This window comes from Sorex fumeus, unplaced genomic scaffold (assembly GCF_029834395.1).
Source record: "Sorex fumeus unplaced genomic scaffold, SorFum_2.1 ptg000122l, whole genome shotgun sequence".
Taxonomy (NCBI): domain Eukaryota; kingdom Metazoa; phylum Chordata; class Mammalia; order Eulipotyphla; family Soricidae; genus Sorex; species Sorex fumeus.
This window is the reverse complement of record NW_026606179.1, coordinates 61781820-61797320: the sequence shown is the minus strand read 5'-3', so window position 1 is coordinate 61797320 and position 15501 is coordinate 61781820. Positions and strand designations below refer to the sequence as shown.

The window sequence follows — 15501 nt, the reverse complement described above, 5'->3', positions numbered from 1 at the left end:
GCTCAGCCTGTGTCTGCTGCGATGTGGAGGGCTTCCCTCACCCCTCACCAGGGGCACATCGTGGACTCAGAATCCAGACCCTCTCAAGTCTGCAGCAGTGTGTGGTCAGCCTGGCCCTGGAGGGGTCCCCAAGACCCAGCGGGCAGGCGGGGCTAACACCAGACATAAGCACACCTGACACTGCAGCGCAGGCAGGAGCCCAACTCTTGAGGAGGGCCTTCCTGGGAACATGGAGGAGGGTCTTCACACACAAGTCCTGGCTCTGCTGCCTCTTTCAACATACACATATATGCCAGCACTCATGTATTCACACATGCACACACAATGCTCAACCCATGCACACCTGTATTCATACGTAAATGGACAATATAGTGTATGTACACATGTGCCCAGACACATACTCCCTACACACATATATTCACATGCACATGATTCCACACGTTCAAGCACTCAGCTCCACCTCAGTCTGACTCCACAAGGGTATTCATGAGCACATCACATGTGCACATGTGTTCACAGGATAGCTGCCCATGTACACCCACTAGTGCACATACATATCACCCCACTCACACATCTGCACATGCACACAGCTTACACATGCATGCATCCACACACACACATGCGTGCGCGCGTGCCGTCTCATACTGGTTCCCTTTATGAGAGAGCCAACAGCGATGGAGATGAGAGTCTTGGCTCACACAGCCAGCCAGCCTTGCCCTCCAGAGGGTCGGGATCAGCATGACCCCCTCAGGGAGAGTTGCCTTTGGCATTTCTGTTGTCTTTTTATTGTTTTGGGATCACACCCGGGAGTGGCAGAGGTTCCATTTGACTCTGCACTCGGGATTCAATTCCTGGGAGTGCTTGGGGTACCATACGTAATGCTTGTTATGTCCCGGAGGGAGTTTCACTCGCACATTGACCAGATCAGACACAGGCTGCAAGTACAAGGCCCCTTTATCGCTAACTCGAGCTAGGGTCCAGTTTCATCCAACACAGTGGAATCTTGACAAGGACCCCGACTCTGACTTCAGAGCAGATTATATAGGGTTTGGTTACATAGCACCATTTTTTTTCCTAGGAACTGGCAGTATGTTTCCAATTCTGGTCCCTGTCCTAAATCCAAGACTTCAGGGACCAGCATTATGTTCCCAGTGTTTGGGTCCCTGTCCGTCCCATGACTCCACTTCCTCGGCCCTCTCTGCTTGGCTGGGAACCACGGCCCATGCCGCCTACTCTGATTGGCTGCTGTCACAGGGGTAGTTTATCTGCCCAGAGTGATATTGTTTTCTGAGAAGTTGGAAATTTCTGATGGAAACTGAGACTTCGGCCTGCTGAGTTTCGGTCTTAAAGTGAATCCTGTCATGGCTCTCCTTAGCCTCACAAGGTTGGGAATCAATCTCGGGTCGGCTGCGGGGAGAGCAAGCACCCTACTTGTTGTACTACAGCTCTGGCATTAATAAGCTCCCATCCCCAGCTTCATATCCACTAAATCTTTGTTTGGGTCTTATATTTTGAGCCACACTGGGCAATGCTCAGGGGGTGCTACGGGCTCTGCACTCAGGAATCACTCCTGACGGTGCTCGGGGAACAGTTGTTCCCCGGAAAAAAAAGGGGGCTTATAGGGGACATAAAGCAGGTCGGCCACGTGCAAGGCAAACACACTCCCTGCTATACAATCACTCTGGCCGGCCACCTCAGTCTTTCCCACAGCCACTTTGGGTGGCTGGCAGGGTCCCCCAGTGTGCTGTGCTGGTAGCACCTCTGATTTTATGACTGGGCTTCCTGAGACTTACATGGCTCTGAACGAACTGGCATGCACACGTGGGTCATACAGGGTGGGTCCCAGAGTCGACACACACATACACACTCACGGTTTGAACTGCCCAGGTCTTGTTATGGGCACAAGCTATAAGTGTGGAAGCAGATGAACCAGAGTGACCTAGCAGCAGTGCCCACTGACAGAATGTATGAAGGTTGTCAGGTGTGTGGCCTGGAACAGGCCTGGTGAGTACACAGGAGCAGACACAGCAGCACTGCTGCCACCAGACCCCAGCCCGTGGCTCGGAGGGTAGGGAGCACTGCCCAGAGGGTGACAGTCCCGGGAACAGGAGCTGTGCCACTGAATTGGAAATCCATTTGAATGCTCCTGCAGTTTGAATTGCACCTTGAGGGCGGCTCTACCCTCACACCCCAGTCCCACAGACACGCCGATCCAAGTCACCAAACGGAAGACGGGCAGGTCGTCAGGAACAATATGTCTATTGCTCCTGACATGGGAATTACAGAGACATCAGAAGTAGTCACAGAGACAGGTGCCCACTGTGGGCACAAGCAGGGCTCCATGTGGCAAGTGGGCGGAGAACAGCGAGGCCATGGTCAGCAGGAAGGCAGGGGCGGCCGCCCTCCTCCCCTCCAGGAGGACGGCGGCCTAGTTCCTCAGAGCGGCCAGCCTGCAGGATACCACAGAGCCCCTCAGGGAAAGGCTGGACCAAGGCCACCCAAGCCACATACTGGTCAGGCCTGAAACTGCCACTCCCGCCCACCCCTCACGGCAGAGGTGCAGTGTGGATGGAAGTTCATGAGCAGCTTGCAGGACACCCTTCACCCCGGCAGCCGACCCTGCACATGGGCTAACCTCGCAGCTAGTCCTGCCCGATGCCCTTGGAGCTCTCGCCCACGAGGGAGGGAAACTTGGGCAGCTGGCTCAGCTGGTCGCGGTCCTCCTCGAGTTCAATCTCCTCAGCGATCTCCTGAAGGAACCTTTCCACTTGCTCCTGGTCCGTAGTCAGTGTGGTGGCCGAGCTCAGTGAGTCTTCCATCGCCTGTGCAAGCCACAGGCTGAGCCACTATGGCCAGGGCTCTTGGGTCTGGGCCCCTCCCCTCCCCTCGTCCTGGCCCCTCGAGGTGTGCAGTGGACATACCCACATGTGCATATCCAAGTTCTGCGCCAGCTGTTCAAGCCTGTTCATCATCGCAGAGACCTTTTGCTGGTTACTGGCACGCAGGGCCGTCTTCAGTTCTTTGTATATCTGTTGCATATTCCAGGATACCCGCAAAGCATATCAGTGATGCCAGCCGGCTAGGTTTTCCCCAGGCAGGCCAACCTTCATGGATGGGGAAGCCGTCCCTGGCAAGGGCTGTGCCCTGAACCAGCAGGAACACCACACTCGAGCCAAAGGGTCCCGCTGACCCTGCAAGGGGCACTCACCCACTGCACGATCCCATCTGTGTTAGCTTTGCATATCATAATGTTCGCCCGGAATACCCAGTGGTTCAATTTCGACCATTTGTTCTTCATGCGGATGGCATTCTCGGCATACAATCGCACAGACTCGCCATTCTCCTCCTTCAGGGCCTGAGACAGGGAGCAGCAGTGGGGAGGGCAGCCAAGGTCCTAGTCGGGTGAGACCTGGCTTTTCCTGGGTGCTGTCTGATAGTGCAGCTGCCCTCCCACCAATTCCACTCTTACAAACACGTCTAGCTCAACACCTGCAACCAGAGCCCAGTCCACAGAGAGATCAGACAGTAAATCCGGGTGGCCTCATATAAGGCACCACGCCTCAGGTTCTGGGTTTTGTCTATTTTGTTTTCTGGGCCATACCAGGCAGTGCTCAGAGAGGACACCTGGTAATGCTTAGGGGACCACATCAGTCTAGGAGGAACCTAGGTCAGCTGCCCACAAACAGCACCTGCCCCTGTCCCATCTTTCTGTCTCTAGCTTTTTGACAGTCCCATCACTCCATGGAGCTACACCTGGAACCCACTGGATGAGCGCTACCCATCACATTTGAAGATGGCACAGGGTCAGCCTGGAGCCCCCTGGTCCACTCCATCCCTACTTGGAGGTGAGGCATCAGCCAGGTGACCATAGCCTGGAGCATCCATCTCTGGCCTCCACCCAGACGGGACCCTCAGGCACTGTGGTGAAGGGAGGAAAGGGATGGAGGGCTTAGTGGGCATCCCGCCTGCACAGAACAAAGAAACAAAGAACGGAGCTGAGCCCTAGAGAGCCTTGCAAGGTCAGGCACATGGGCAGGGTCAGTCTCCCGGAGCCACGGCCACAGGATGGGTAGCAAACCAACCTAGGGAATATCCCCCAGAAGCCATGTCCCAGGGTGGGGCGAGGCAGCAGCTCACCTGCTTTATGTTGATCTTTTCAGCCTTGAAGTCCTTCTCGGCCTTCTTGGCCTGCTTCTCTAGCTTCTCTGCGGCAACCTGAGAAGAGGCAGCAGATGAGGCGTGCAGAGTCACCCGCCCTGCCACCCCAGCCTCAGCAGAGGTGGTGGCGTTGTCAGGGCCAAGCGGCTAGCCAAGAGGGGTTTTCTATTGCATCTGTCCTTTCCCAGACACCTGCACAGAACCCTTCCACGGGAAAAGGCCACCTAGTAACCACCTGGCCTACTGATGAGATTCTTAGAGAGCATCTGCACTGGAATCGGGATCCCTGGGGTGCTTGGATACCTGTTCCCTCTCCATCAGATGCCCCCAAAGGTGGGAGGAGCACTCCACGGGAACCCTGCCCCCACCCACACATGATGGAGGTGCGCTGAGCTGCCATAAGTTGTTCTGTGGTTTTAATCTTTTCATTTTGGTTTTCGGGTCACACCAGCTGCACTCAGGGATTCCTCCTGGCATTCTCGGGGAACCATATGATGTGCTGGGGATCAAACCTGGGTTGGCCACCTGCAAGGTAAATGCCATACCTGTTGGGCTGTCACTCTACTCTTAATTTTTTTATCTTAATTTTTTAGGGTCCTCTCTGGCAGTGCTCAAAGCCAAGTTCACTCAGAAACCCCTGGCCAGCACAGCAGGCCTGACAGAGGCCTCTTGGTCCAGAAGAGGTGTGGAGAATACTGGGCTGTCCCTCCCAGTGACGTGTAAGTTCTCCCCACAGCTGAGTGACCATTGGGGCTCAGCCTACAAGAAAAGCCTGGCAGGCAGCAGAGGGCTGAGCACCGTCCCCCATGGCAGTGGCAGGGCTGGGTAGGGCCAATTGGGGGGGACATACCTTCAGCAGGTCCTGGATGCCTGCAAAGACAGAAAAGGTGAGAGTCAGGAAGTGTGAGTGCAGTTGGATGCCTGAGCAGAACCTCTGAGGAGCCGCTCTCAGAGCTGCAGCTGTTGGCCTCCAGGGAGGCCCTTCCCTCCCTTGCTGGGCCAGGAAGATGCACTCTGGCTCCCAGGAACCGGTGTCCTCTGAAGCCCACTTCTCTCAAGCCACGGGATGACCGCTGACCATCAGGGGTCAGCAATCGGGCCACCATGGTCCCAGTGAGCACTCCCCTGTCCGTGTGACCTATGGGCCGGCTACTCCTGGACTCCCCTCCGACCCGCGACCAGGGGCAGAGCGCGTGTCAGCGTCTGTGACGCCCGAGTTCGACCCTCGGAACCTCGAGAGGGGCCCCAGGGAACCACCGGTCCGGGAGGGCCAGGACCCGCCAGGTGTGGCCCAGGGAGAACCAAAGGGACGGGAGCGCCCGGCTCTGCGCTTCAGGCCTGGCCAGCAGCCACGGCCAGGCTCGCTGCTCGAGGAGAGGCCCCGATGACCCGCCTGCGGCTGGGAGCATCCCTCAGGGGCTGCCCCGCTGCCAGGATGACCAGGGGGAGGGCCGCGCGGGCGAGGGACCTGACGGCCAGGAGGATGGGAAACGGAAGCCCGGAGGCAGGGGCAGGGCCGGGGGCGGGCAGGACAGGGCAGGGGGCAGCGCATCACCGGGTGGCCAGAGCCTGGCGCTCTCGGACGCTGGAAAGTCCTGGCCGAGGCCTGGGGCAGGGGTCGGGCTGCGGCTGTTCGTGTCCATGGCCGGAGTGCGGGCGGCGGACAGTCCGGGGCTGCAGGCGGCAGGGAGGCTGGTGGCAGGGGTCGGGCAGTGGCCTTTTATGGTCCATGGTCAGGGCTCTGCGGGCAGCGGGCAGGCGGAGTCCCGCTCAGCCTCTACTTCCGGGACCGCCCCTTCCGGCACCACCCCTTCCGGGACCGCCCCTTCCGGCCAGGCTGCTCTCGCGATTGGACCGCGGCGTTGTGGCCATGGAGACGCGTCTGCGAGTCTCTGCCCGGCCCACTGGGCTTGTCTGGAGGAAGCCCAAGGACAGGCCTGTGCGGGCCGGGCCTCCCGCAGAGCCTGGCCAGCCTCAGTGCTGTCCCCCTGAAGGGCAGAGGGCCGCCCCCGGGTGTCCAGATCCGGCCCCCTACTCCCGACACAGGAGCCCCAGCACCGTGGCTGCCGTGGGCTCCCCACCATCGAGAGAAGGCAGAGCCCAGCGGAGTCCCCCTGGGGACCATGTCCGGGCAGCAGACGAAGCCGGAAGGGGCCAAGAGCGAGCTGGCTCATGGAGGCTGGGGGTCCTGTCCACTGTCCAAGCAGCCGGCCATGGCCTCAGGAGCAACAGGGAGTGGGTGTCCCTGGAACCAGTTGGAGATAAGACCCCCGTGCAGGGGCCGAAGGACTCCGGGGACGGGGAGGGCTGAGTCCACAGTGTTACCGACGCAGAGCGGTAGAGACCTGTTAGGAGGAGGGTGAGGGGGCATCCCGGACCCTCAGCACACAGGCTCCAAGCTGCCTGGGGAAGGGAGTGCTAGCAGTGCCCAGGGTCCTCAGGGTCAGACCTTGGCCTCCGTGTGGCTGGTGATGGGCACCGTTTCCTCAGCTCCTGTCGGGCCAAGGTGCACCCTGTGCTCTTTATTGGCGAGCACCATTTGAGTATGAAACAACACAACTGACTTGTGATCAACGATTTTTGTTGTTTTTATTTTGGTTTTGGGGCTACCTGTAGGGGTGCTCAAGGCTTACTTCTGGCTCTCTCAGGGATCACGCCTGGTAGGGCTTGGGGGTCCGTATGCGGAGCCACTGCAAAGCAAGGACTCTACCCGGCAGATTATCGTATCAGCCCCACAATCAACTGTCTTTGATCAAGTATCTCATGACAGTTTGCTGAGGCCTTGTTGAGTCTTGTATTTATTGTGTCCTGACCACCATGACCCGTGAGGGCTGGACTCATGATTGTGCCCATGGACACATAACCAATCTCAGTATCTCATCTTGCACAAGTCTCCACCCCGACCTGCCCTGAGTACCTTCCTTGAAATAGACATCAGCACATGTTGGTACCCGACCAGTGCCATGCGGAAGTTCTGGGAACGCTGCCTTGCAGACAAGTTCATGTCGTAGCTGCAAGCAGCTAGGAAGTCTGACTGAACTGGGTTGGGTCAGCATGTCCCAATGCAGCCGCTTTCTGTTAGATTAACTGTGCTTTGATTGAATAAAAGTTCAATAGATACCTTCTTGGGTTATGGTGTAGGCTTGCATCGATGTTGATGTGGAATATTTGGGAAGTGGGACGTAAAGATGTACAAGGTGGTCTGATTTACTTCCTCAGGAACTTTGTACATCGTTATGCTACAAAATGTGTACTCTAAGGTGTTTTGATCTTCCGTAGTTTGATCTTCTGTACTCTGATGTATGCTGGATGTTTTCATCATTAACCCAATAAAAAGGGCTACAAAAGCCAGTCAGCATTAAATGGCCTCAGAGCTTTAGCCCTCAGTTTCAAACGTTGCACACACCTTGCTTCTCTCTGTGTCCCCAACCGATCACCTGATCGAAAACCAACAACCGTGGCTCTGATGCCATGAAGGAACTGCAAGGGGTCGCCCACACTTCTGCTTCCCACAGACCACCTGGACCACATCAAGAATGTGGCTAGAGCCAGGGATCTGGGTTTTTAGGTGGGGACTTTTTAGGGTTCTCCAAGTAAAGGGCAGACAATCATTTTTGTCTTCCTTCATTTTGGCAGCCTAGTTCGGCCTTGATATTTTATCAGCCTCTCCTTCCCCATCCTTCTCAATGCTGCCATATTGGTGACACCCTCAGGGTCAGGGGAATGAGACCCATTGTAATTACTGATTTTCGCATATCAAATACACAACGGATAGCTTGCGAGGCTCTGCCGTGCAGGCAGAATGCTCTCAGTAGCTTGCCAGTCACTCCGAGAGGGATAGAGGCTTTTGGAGCCTCTAATCACCCTTGCAGGTATTCCCATGGTTAAAACCATATATGAACCCTATCAAATATGGTGCGGCAATTCTGGAAGATGGTAATTAAGTGTCCTATAATGTGTTGCGTGTCCGCAAAGTGGCCACGTGGTCCAAAAAGCATTTTGAAGCGTGGTGGCAGCTGGGTAGTGGAGGTAGTGGAGGTCAGCCAGTGAGGTATTTTTCTGGTACAAGTAGTGGTAGGGTGGGTCTTCTGTGCACAATTAGTCCCTGAGTCTCTGGCAGTTGGTGAAAACAGACAGGGCAGGGTAGGGTGGGAGCTCTTGGTTTTAGTCCCTTTGTTACCTGTGGTTGGTTGGAGAAATCAGAGAATCTCTGTCCCTGGGTCCTTTTAATGCACATATGTGAGCACCGGATGCATCCATCAAGGATCTGATGGTACAAGCGCGAAAGATCGAGTACGACATCATTGGTCTGGCCGAGACAAGGCATCAATCACATCAAGCCATTTTCGACACTGGAGAAGAATTATTCCTTGGAACATGTGATAAAAGAGGCGTCAGAGGCATCGGTGTTCTTGTCAACAGGAACTTGGCCATGAGCATTGATTCATTTGAATGCCTAACAACCCGAATCGGACTTTTACACTTGAATAGATGTGACTCACTGCCAGCACTTTCTATCTTTGTTGTCTATGCACCAGCATCCAATTATGATGAAGGAGAAATTGAGAAGTTCTACATGGAGCTGGAGAAGTTCCATAAAGAAGACCACACCTTCAACAAGATCATTGTGAATGACTTTAATGCCAAGATAGGTCCGAGAAGATCAGCCGAAGAACTCCACATCAGGACCCATGGCCTAGAATGGAATGAACAGGGTGAGAGACTGTCTGAGTTCATCATATCGACCGAGACCATCCATGGTAACTCAGTTCCAGAAGGCCGAATCTAAATGTTGGACATGGGAGTCTCCCGGTGGACAGTTCCACAACGAAAAAAAAAAACACATCATATTCAATCGACGGTTTTGCCTGACCGATGTCGCTGTTGTCCCAAGATTCCAAATGGGATCGGACCACCAACTCTTTCATGCAAAATTCTACTTCACAGAGCGGGGAGAAAAGGTTGCAAAGTTTAAGAAGAGAACTCTCAGAATGACCACCAACTGGGAGCTCTTTGGCACTATTGCAGCAACATGGGAAGATGCCGTTGTTGAAAACATTGACGAGAAATACTATCCACTGGTTCAGCACCTCCATGATTGTGCGAGGAACACCCAGAGAGAGATAACCACAAAAACACGCCTGTCTTCCAAAACTCTTGAGTTTATTCGCCAATGTGGTTTGGCGCATGCCTCAGGCAACTGCAAGCGAACGTCTGAGCTTGCAAAGCAGTGCAGAGATGTGATAAAGGAAGACCTCAAAGAGAGAAGAGCAGAAGTACTGGTAGATTAGGCAGGAGCTGAGAAAAGCATTCGTAATGCCCGCCTGTCCTTCACATACTACAAGACCAAGATGACTGCCCTTCGATATCCTGATGGATCTATTACATCTTCCAGAAGGGCAATGGAGAAGATTATCCATGACTTCTACTCAGATTTCTTCGATAGCCATGTCCACCTGCCCACATACCAAATTCCACAGGATGGATATGTCGTTCCCAATGTTCTTCCTTCTGAAATCCGACATGCCATTTCGTCGGTAAAGACATGAACAACACCCAGCACAGACAAGGTCAGACCTGAACACCTGAAAAACCTGCCATCAGTACTCATCAAAACGCTGGTGCAGCTCTTCACACGCTACCTGTCTGAATGCAAGGTTCCGTCCCAGTGGAAAACCAGCAGGACTGTACTACTGTGCAAGAAGGGAGACATCCACAACATTGGCAACTATTGCCCGATCTGCCTATTGTCTGTCATCTACAAGCTGTTCATTCGACTTATCCTGAATAGGATTGGCAGAACACTAGATGAAGGACAACCATGCGAGCAAGCCGGGTTCTGCAAAGGATTCAGCACCATGGACCATAGCCACACAATAACCAAGCTCATTGAGGTTTCTCGGGAGTTCAAGATGCCGCTCCGTCTAAAGTTTATTGATTTAAAGAAGGCCTTTGATTCTATCGAGACAGAAGCAGTCATTGAAGCCCTCGCCAATCAGGGCATTCAAGCCCAATAATTCATCAAGATCCTCCGTGAGCTGTATTGCGGATTCACTACCAGGATCTCACCATTCTACAAAGAAGTGATCGTTGATGTCAAGAGAGGGGTTCGGCAGGTTGATACCATTTCACCGAAACTCCTCAGTGCCACCCTCGAGAACATCATGAGACGACTGGAATGGGAAGGAATGGGAGTGAAGATAGATGGTCGGCAACTACACCACCTCTGCTTTGCTGATGACATTGTTTTAATAACACCAAACATCAGCCAAGCGGCACAAATGCTGGCCGACTTTGACCGTGATTGTGGAAATGTAGGACTACAGCTGAATCTTACGAAGACAATGTTTATGAAAAACAGCCTCATTCCTGATGCTCCATTCACTCTCAATGGAACGACTATCTCTGAATGCAACAGCTATGTGTACCTAGGTTGAGAAGCCAACATGACAAATGACCTGGCACCTGAGCTAGGAGGAAGAGAGTGGCTTGGAACGCCTTCAAGAGCGTTGTAGAAATAGCTACGAGGACGAAGAACCTCTGGCTCCGGGCACATCTCTTTGATTCCACTGTTCTTCCTGCATTAACATATGCCTCAGAGACCTGGGCCCTATGCAAACAGGATTAGAACTGTATTCTGGTCTCCCAAAGAGGAATTGAAAGAGCCATGTTTGGAGTATCACGTTTCACTCAAATGAGAGAAAGAATCCGGAGTTCCGACCTCCATTGACGATCAAGAATCAGGGACGCTGTCTCGTTTATCAAGGTGTCTAAAATCAGATGGGCTGGACACGTCATGAGATTTAGAGATGACCGCTGGACTAGAGCCGTTACCAACTGGATTCCACGGGACAACAAAAGGCCGGGTGGCCTCCCACCTACCACATGGTCAGACTTCTTCATCAAGATCCTAAACAATCAGTTTGAGACTTCTCATGTTCCTAGAACGAACAGACGCCATTGGGCTACACTAGCACGTGACAGGGACAAATGGAGACGTTACTGGCGCCCGCTTGAGCTAATCGACTATTAACGGGAAATCAAGTGATCAAGAGATCAGGTAAGGGGCAGGACTGTCAGGGTGGGGGTCCCCCCAGTCTGGTGCCTTGGGTGAGGATTCTGGGGCCCTGCTGCGTCGTCAGCCCCCTGCAGAAGCAGAGCCTGCATTTCTGCCCCATCTCAGGCTGCCCTTGGGCCTTGACATGTCCAGATGCCCAGACCTGATCGCCTACCTGCTTCGAGATAGTGAACGGAAGCAGAGGTGCAGGGTGCCCTGGCAGAGCACCTTCTTAGGGTCCTCCGGGATATAAATCAGGTGAGAAGAGCAGCACCCACCACCCCACCCCGCCATCACGGCAGCTGCCCCAACCTCTCCTGCTCCACAGGCAAGCAACCACTCGCAGCCCCCTGAGGAGGAGCCCATCGCCCTGGAACAGCTGGAGGCCTCCTACAGGACCAATTATGGCCACTTAACTCTGCCCTGTTTCCACCACCTGTCAGTGACCCTGCGGCCTGCTCCTCCTGATCAGCCTGTGTCTGCTCTGATGTGCAGGGCTTCCCTCACCGCTCACCAGGGGCTCACCATAGACCCACAATCCAGACCCTCTCAAGTCTGAAGCAGTGTGTGGTCAGCCTGGCCCTGGAGAGGCCCCCAAGACCCAGCGGGCAGCCGGGACTAACACCAGACATAAGCACACCTGGCACTGCACCGCAGGCAGGAGCCCAACTCTTGAGGAGAGCCTTCCTGGGAACAGGGAGCAGGGTCTTCACACACAAGTCCTGCTCCACCTGCCTCTTTCAACATGCACATATATTCAAGCTCTCAGCTATTCACACATGCACACACAATACTCAACACATGCACACCTGTATCCATGCATACAGTGCATGTACCCTGTACCCCCACACATACTTTCTACACACATATATTAACATGCACATGATTCCACATATTCATGCACTCCTCCCTGTCTTCCTTCACGTGTGTATTCAGAGCACATTACATGGACACATGTTCACAGCATAGCTGCACACGTGCACTCACACTAGTGCACATACATATGGACCCACTCACACATCTCCACATGCATACCTTACATATGCATGCATAAACACACACACACACATGCCGTCTCACACTGATTCCTTACATGAGCAGAGCCACACAGGGATGGAGAAGGACTCGGCTCACACTGGGTGAGCCTAGCCCTCCTGAGGGCTGGGATCATCATGATCCCCTCAAGGATAGTCGCCTTGGGATTTCTGTTCTCTTGGTTTTGGGGCCACAACCAGCAGTGCTCAGGGGTTACTTTTGACTCTGCACTCAGGATTTAATTCCTGGTAGTGCTTGGGGTAACATAGGTCAGATCACAGATCACAGATCATCCTGTTATTCGTCGATTGCCTCGAGCAGGCCCCAGTAACGTCTCCTTCATCCTAGCCCTGAGATTATATTCAAGGCTCTTTAGGAGAATGAGACCCATCATTGTTACTGGTATTTGGCATATTGGGTACGACACAGGGAGTTTGCCAGACTCTGCCCTGTGGGCAGGCTACATTCCGTAGCCTGCCAGTTTGTCAAAGTGGGAATGAAATGTCATAATAAGATGTCTCGGCCGCGTGGTTCCGGGATCTGGTTTTTATAGTCTCTGAGTCTTGGCCGCTGATGGGATTACACGGCGCCAGGGGGCCAGTTGGTGGGTGTGACCACCGCCTACTGGAATTTGGAGGATCTGGGTGGAGGATGCTCGACTCCAATTCGAGTAGGCTTGGAGATCTCGGCCCCGGAACCCACGTGGCTTTGTCCCTCTGCCGGTACCTTCAGGTGTGCGGAGAGTGGTCTCAGCATGGTGGTGTCTGGTCCTGGAAGTCGTACAGGGGTGGGTCCCGGCATGGACACACACAGGTCCTATGGGTCAGATCCTGGTGTGTACACAAATAGGTCCTCCAGGTGTGGGTCCTGGCGTGTACACACATGCACACACACACACACACGTCATACTGTGCGGGTCCTGTTATGGGCAGAGCTGTGAGTGTGGGAGCAGATGTGCCAGGGTGACCCAGCAGCGCTGCCCACTGGCAGGGTGCAGGAAGGGTCGTCAGGTGTGTGGCCTGGAACAGGCCTGGGAGTACACAGGAGCACACAGTGGCAGTGCTGCCACCAGACCCCAGCCCGTGACACGAAGGCAGGGAGCACTGCCCAGAGGGTCACAGTCCCAGGGACAGGAGCTGTGGCACTGAACTTGGAATCCCATTTTCATGCCCCTGTGATTGAGATTCTGCCTTGAGGGTGGAGACCTTCACACCCCCAGACACACCGACACCCCAGCCGCCAAGACACCAAAGCAAAGGCGGGCAGGTCTCAGGAACGATCCATTTATTCACAACAGTATTTCAGGACTAGGGGCAGCAGAGCCTCCAGCCATACCACCCCTACTTGAGCCCGGGGCTTCAGGACGCTAAGCCCACTGGAGGCTGCCCCCGTCCACATGACACAATCCAGTGCCCCACGGCTGTGCCCGATGTTCACGGGAGCAGACAGGGAAGTCACAGCCTCTCACAGGGGTCTCACTGACAGAGGGGTCAGCTGGGTGTGTGGCAGGCTCTGGTCTGGCCTGTCCCACTGGTCTGAGCACCTTGAGTTGAGCAGGTACTCAGACTGGGACCCTGCCTGGTGCAGGCTTCTTCAATTGTGGCAAAAGTAAAACCCAAAGAGAAACCATAAAAACAGTGAGAGGACTGACTGTAAACATCAGGGACTGGGTGAGGGGGAAGCTTACTCTGTACCAGGCGGATGTCTCGGGATGGTCACTGGGCCCTAGCAACTCTGGCGGTCACGGTCAGGGGACGTCCCCTCTCTACAGCGACAGGACCTCACTGAGGACTGGGTGCCCGAAAGGCAGTGCAGGTGGAGGCCCGTGCTAGAAGCAAGGGGGGTTTTGCAGGCTCTGTTGGATGTAGGCACGTAGGTCCGGAGGTGGCTAACTGCCCAGACCCACCGGGCCCTCCCACTCTGTCCTTGGGTGGCAGCCCCAGACCGCTGAGGGGAGGCCTATGGGGACATGGTAAGCGGTGGTCCTAGCCCCCGGGGAAGCAAACTGCACACACACGATCTACAGGAGTCCGCTGACCAGCTCCTATTCATGCCTGAGGATCAGGGGACAGGGTTCTGTGCGTCCGCAGCTGGCCGGCCCAGAGACATGGGAATTACCCAGAGACATCAGAAGTTTGTGTAGTCGCGGGGATAGGTGCCCACTGCAGGCACTGGGCAGGGTTCCAGGCTGGCAGGTGGGCGGAGAGCAGAGAGGCCACGGTCAGCAGGAAGGCAGGGGCGGCCATCCCTCTCCCCTTCAGGTGGACAGTGGCCTAGTTCTTCAGGGAGGCCAGCCTGCAGTGTACCACAGAGTCCCTCAGGGGAAGGCTGAACCGAGGCCCTAGCCACGTGCTGGCCGGGACTGAAACAGCCACTCTCCCCCGCCCCTCATGGCAGAGGTGCAGGTGGATGGACAGCCAAGCTCAGTGAGTCTTCCATCGCCTGTGCAAGCATAGGCAGGCTGAGCAGCTGTTCCCAGGCCTCGGGGGTCTCTGGGCCCCACCCTTCCCCTCGAGGTGTGCACTGAACATACCAAAATGTGCACATCCAGGTTCTGCACCAGCTGTTCAAACCTGTCCATCACTGCAGAGATATTTTGCAGGTTCTTGGTACTCACGGCCATCTTCGGGTCTTTGTTCATTCGTTGCATATTCTTGGACACCTGCAAAGCACCTGAGTGATGCCAACAGGCTGGGCTTTCCCCAGGCAGAGCCAAACTTCACAAATGGGGAAGCTGTCCCTGGCAAGGTCTCGGTCCTGAACCAGCAGGAACACAACACTCCAGCCTAAGGGTCCCACTGACTCTGCAACGCACACTCACGCTGTTCGTGATCACGCCTGTTTGCACTTCGGAGACCACAGCGTCCGCCTGAGATGCCAAGCGGAGCCAGTACAACCGTTCATTCTTCCTGTGGATGGCATTCTCGGCATACAGTCGCGCACACATTCCAGGTTCTTCTTATGCAGTTCCAGGGACAGGGTGTGGGGAGGGCAGTCGAGAGTGCGGTTAAGGTCCTGGTCGGGTGAGACCTGGATTTTCCTGGGTGCTGTCTTCTAGTGAGAGCCCAGCTGCACTCCCACTAACTCCAGATTTACAAACACGGCCAGCCCCAGGTCTGCACCCAGAGCCCAGGCCACAGAGGGATCAGACAGGAAATCTAGGTGGGCTCAAATACAGCATCGCGCCTCAGGTTCTGGGTTTTGTCTGTTTTGCTTTCTGGGCCATACCAGGCAGTGCTCAGAGAGGACCC

General features: G+C 54.9%; 2 protein-coding genes across 2 annotated transcripts in view; both read right to left on the bottom strand.

Annotated features, from left to right (window-relative positions):
- The window catches only part of CDH13 (cadherin 13), a 1034759-nt gene that overhangs the window by 179794 nt on the left and 839464 nt on the right, over positions 1–15501 (bottom strand). The window lies entirely within an intron of this gene.
- On the bottom strand, positions 2643–15197 carry LOC130043726 (charged multivesicular body protein 1a-like). The gene is made up of 3 exons (XM_056136142.1): positions 15072–15197; positions 14784–14912; positions 2643–2822 (listed from the first exon to the last, which is right to left on the bottom strand). The coding sequence occupies exons 1-3, from the start codon at positions 15195–15197 to the stop codon at positions 2643–2645; spliced, it is 435 nt and encodes a 144-aa protein (XP_055992117.1).